The sequence below is a fragment of the Salvelinus sp. IW2-2015 genome, linkage group LG1 (assembly GCF_002910315.2).
Source record: "Salvelinus sp. IW2-2015 linkage group LG1, ASM291031v2, whole genome shotgun sequence".
Classification (NCBI taxonomy): domain Eukaryota; kingdom Metazoa; phylum Chordata; class Actinopteri; order Salmoniformes; family Salmonidae; genus Salvelinus; species Salvelinus sp. IW2-2015.
Genome location: NC_036838.1, coordinates 34422658 through 34427350, shown reverse-complemented (window position 1 = coordinate 34427350; position 4693 = coordinate 34422658). Strand labels below are relative to the sequence as shown.

The 4693-nt window shown below is 41.2% G+C and overlaps 1 protein-coding gene across 1 annotated transcript; it reads right to left on the bottom strand.

Moving 5' to 3' along the window:
- Window positions 1-328: 328 nt before the first annotated feature.
- LOC111966255 (thiol S-methyltransferase TMT1A) lies at window positions 329-4374 on the bottom strand. Its single transcript, XM_023990747.2, has 2 exons — window positions 2637-4374; window positions 329-1918 (listed from the first exon to the last, which is right to left on the bottom strand). Exons 1-2 carry the CDS (start codon window positions 3129-3131, stop codon window positions 1685-1687), a joined length of 729 nt encoding a protein of 242 aa, XP_023846515.1. The 5' UTR covers window positions 3132-4374; the 3' UTR covers window positions 329-1684.
- Between the last annotated feature and the right edge of the window lie 319 nt (window positions 4375-4693).

Here is a 4693-nt window from a genome sequence, read left to right as displayed (position 1 = left end):
AGGGGCGGCGCACAATCGGCCCAACGCTGTCCGGGTTAGGGGAGAGTTTGGCTGGTAGRGATGTCCTTGTCCCACTAYGCTCTAGTGACTCCTACGGCAGGCTGGATGCATGCATGCTGACACGGTGTACAGTGTTTTCCTCTGACACAATGGTGTGGCAGGCTTTCAGGTTAAGTGGGCAGTGCGGCTTGGTTTGGTTGTGTTTCAGCTCTTGACCTTTTCCTCTCCCGAGTCCGTACGCGAGATGCAGTGATGAGATACTAATTACCAATTGGGAAAAATGACAAATTAAATGAAAGTGTAATTCATAACTCCACCACGCTCAAAGGGATATTCAGTGTCTGCTTTAATATTCTACTTATTGACTCAAGACATTTCAGCTTTTCATTTTTAATTAATGTGAACAAATTTCAAAAAACAATTCCACTTTGACATTATGGGGTATTATGTGTAGGCCAGTGGCACAAAATCTCAATTTAATCCATTTTAAATTCAGACTAACACAACAAAATGTGGAAAAAGTCAAGGGGTGTGAATACTTTATGAAAGCACTGTAATGCCAGGAGGAATTGAGGAAACGCCAGACTAAACTATGGGAGAATCTCAAATGCATACTCCTCACATCCTTTCTCCGCTCTCCTCTAAACCTGTTGGAGGAGAAGGTTTGAGTGGCGGGACATCTGGCTTTCTCCTCCAATGGATTTTGAGAAGGAAGAGAGGAGAGAGGACTTGAGTATCCAATTGAGATTCTCCCTATAGAACATGTCTCAGACCCAGAGTTTATCTGATCAGGTGGTGGCCTACTGGTTAGAGTTTATATCCACTAGATGACAGCGGTCCTCTTCTCCTAGCATTCTGAGCCTCCACTCTCCCTAAAGAAAAAACAGCTTGTTGCTCCATTTGGTTACACAGAGGTGATCTCTTCAGATTAATACACACTCCCTGTATATGCCATTTTAAGTAGCTTTTTTGAATAACACTTTTTAAGAAAAGTACTCAAAATAACACTTGGTGGTATGCTGCTGGCTTTCCTCTGAAGCTAAACAGGGTTGGACTGGTTGTTCCCTGGATGGGAGACCAGTTGCTGCTGGAAGTGGTGTTGGAGGGCAAGTAGGAGGCACTCTATCCTCTGGTCTAAAATAAATATCCCAGGGCAGCGATTAGGGACATTGCCCGGTGTAGGGTGCGGTCTTTTGGATGGGACGTTAAACAGTTGTCCTGACTCCCATGGCACTTATCGTAAGAGTAGTGATGTTAACCCCAGTGTCCTGGCTAAATTCCCAATCTGACCGTCATGGCCATCTCATCATACCCATCTTCCAATTAGATCATTCATCCCCATAGCTATTCCCCAAGTTAAATAAGAACGTGTTCTGAGTCAACTTACCTGGTAAAATAAGGGTTATAAAATTACACTGAATACATAAGTGTCAACAATTACTTTTAAACAGTTGCTGGGATAGGCCTAAGACCAGAGATTTTTATCAAACTTTACTGTAAAGAAAAGAGAAACCCGCACTCTTGCTTATGACGTATTATATTAAAGCCTGCATAGGAACAAGTGATACAAACAAGAGCACTGTGCGGGTTTATTTTTTCTTTAAACCGTCATCACATTATTCCCACACACTTGCAACGAGATAACTCAGATGTTCAAGTGCTTTTTAGATTTTTTAGTCAAACTTTACTTGACAGCATAGCCTATAATATGTGGTTTGATCATGAAGTTGAGTGGTGCCTCGATGTGCCTCAGTTTGAGCTCAGAGAACCCAGCAGTCTCCAGATGTTTCCATGTCGCCCTGACTACTTCACATCCATCCCCAAAGTAGTACCATATCGGCTGGAAGACGTGCTGGAAGAAGTATGTCCAAGAAGATGGGTCTGCCACTACATGCTCCAAAAAGTACAGCGCACCACCCTGTTGGACATTGACAACAACAAAAGTTACCAGTAGTTAAAAAGCATTTTGTTCCAACCTTCAGTCCATACCACTGTTAGTAGAAAAATGCATTGTCAGTATGTAGATAGTAACTGACTATTTAGTAGAAACTTATAAACATGACAGTCTTCTAAAACTAGCCGCAGCAGGGCATTTATGTTTAGTGATTCAAGTGCCTGCACAGTGGTGTATTCATTACCCACTAGCTTGTGTTCCTGATGATTCAATCGAACTAAATTGAATTAGTTAGTGTAGCTATATTGCATACGTTTGGTGCCTGCTATAGCTTGTTGCAACTTCCCAGCTATAGCCTAATGGCACACATACACAATCCATTAATGGCACACATACACAATCCATGTATTAAATTGTCTCAATGCTTAAAAATCCTTTGAACCTGTCTCCTCCCCTTCATCTACGCTGATTGAAGTGGATTTAACAAGTGACATCAATAAGGGATCATAGCTTTCATCTAGATTCACATGGTCAGTCTGTCATGGAAAGAGCAGGTGTTCCTAATGTTTTTTATACTCAGTGTATAATCTGTTGACAAAATGCCAGCAGCGCGTTACTGACATTTCTCTGAAAAACATAATTTAACTATGCTGAAGGGTTATATATAACATGGCCAATATTTTCTATTTGAGAATGGATAAGCGCTCAAATGTTTACACTCTAAATATGAAAATCAATTTACAAGCCTCAATATGCGATGCGCTTCCTGCAATGTTCGCCGTATGTCGTTGACAGAACACAACACCAGCGTGCAGACGACAACGTCCACCGAGTCATCTTTCACTGCCCCCATGTCCTCTCCGAAAGCGACCACAAATCTTTCAAATGTTAGGTGATCATTGACAGCCAGACTTTTTTGTAGATACTTCTCGAAGTTAGGATTGGGGTCGGTGCAAATCACCTTGCAACCAGACGGGTAGAATTCAAAGTTAGCCCCGCTTCCGCAACCAATCTCCAAAATGCGAAGCGGGCCATTGCCTTTGGTGAACTCTGAGAGATTGCTGAAAAGATCCTTCTTTTTGTCGTTCATTTTCTTGTTGTAGGTGAAAGATATCTTGTAAATTAGAAATGGAAAGACACGCTTGTAGATGCCATATATGCCAACCACTTCCATTAATTGTAGTGGCAACGTTACTACCTTGAAAATAAACGTAAAGAAATTCATTAAAAAAGTCATTTTGCGTTTGTTGAGCTACAGAAGTTGATACGGTCGAAATAATGTTTCGTTTCAAGCTCTTCGTCTTATTCTGTGTATTTTTTTATGACAGTTGGCAACCAACTTTAAAGTGCATTACCGCCACCAACTGGACTGGAGTGTGGACCAGAGACATGGAGGCACAGCTATGCAATGTGGAAGGGAGGGGTAAGAGTCTTTAAACTGTCATTCTTGTTTTATTTTTTCATGAATGTGTATGTTTGATGTTATGTTTGGCCTATGCCATGCATCTCACCATATCRCAGTGCATTTTCTTGTACGTAAAGTAAATATCTGTGAAAATCAGACAATGAAGAAATATCTAATTTAGTGGAGAGCCTCATTCTGGTCCAAGTATGATAATTAGGGTCCTCACGGAATCCAGGCATTAAAAAAATATTAAAACATGTATTACCTTAGTAAGGAATCAACTAATGTATTGAAAATGTATTAGTTTGCCCAAATGYATCATAAGACATGAACAAAATGTATCAGTGATACAACGAGACTTCCCCAATCTTCTGGTAGATAGATGGAAAGGCTTTCCTAAAAACATACTCAATTACATGTTCACTACAAAGAAGCTTATACTTTCCTGGCAGAATGATTTCATTGTTGCATGTTGCGTTTATATTTTTGTTCAGTATATTTCAGTGCCAGAAATATGGGAGGGAAAGGGAGTGATTGTTATTAGATTTGAGGAGTAATGGTGTTGAAGAGCCATGATTAACTGAACTGCTGGGAAAATCTTCAGGGAATATAGGTTTTAATTATGTATTATGTTTACTTAGGGAGATGAAAATATTGGGTAGGATTTAGACCTTACACATCCCCTTAATGTTCAAGGTCCCTGAGCGTGACATGTAATGTTATTGCACAACTCTTATTTAACACAGTTAGTTATATTTCACTTATCACTTTTCACTATTGCCCGTTCCCGAATGAGTAAATCTACTGTGTCCCCATGTCCCCAATGTCCTCCTTATTTGTTCATAAAGGTCAGTGCATGTGGCACAAATTCGTTTTTGTACCTGACCAGTTTGCACAGGGGGAGTCTGTAGTGCTTCCTGGATGGCAGAAGCACAAACTCTGAGTTGAGCACATGGGAGGGGTGCTCTGATATTTGTTTGCTGTCCACAGCATGTTTGTGTGGTAGCTGTCCAGAAAGGTTTTGATGGTCAGCTTGACAATTATTTTTTAGGCAGTTTTCAGCAGACTTGCCACCCTGGCTATTGCCTGTACTGTGGCACTGTTGTACCAAGCAGTGATGCAGTACTGCAAAACACTCTGGATAGTGGAGCAAAAGAACATGTTCAGTATTTCCGAGGTTGCCCCGAAAGACTTCAGCCTGCAGAGAAAGTGCATGCACTGTTGCACCTTAGCACACACATAGCACATAGTCCACTTTGACACTACATCTCAGGGCATGGTCAACATGTACTCCCAGATATATATATATGAGAGTAGACCTGCTGGATGTGTTCACTGTGRATGACTACCTGGTTCTGGTCAGCCACTGACCTGGGCTCAAAGATAACCTCCTG

Bases quoted from the DNA above. Each gene is read 5' to 3' on its own strand.
- LOC111966255 (XM_023990747.2), bottom strand. From the start codon at position 3,131: ATGACTTTTTTAATGAATTTCTTTACGTTTATTTTCAAGGTAGTAACG. The intron at 1,919-2,636 runs GTAAATTGATTT...AATGTCCAACAG, and splicing joins CGCATCGCATATTGAGGCTT to GGTGGTGCGCTGTACTTTTT.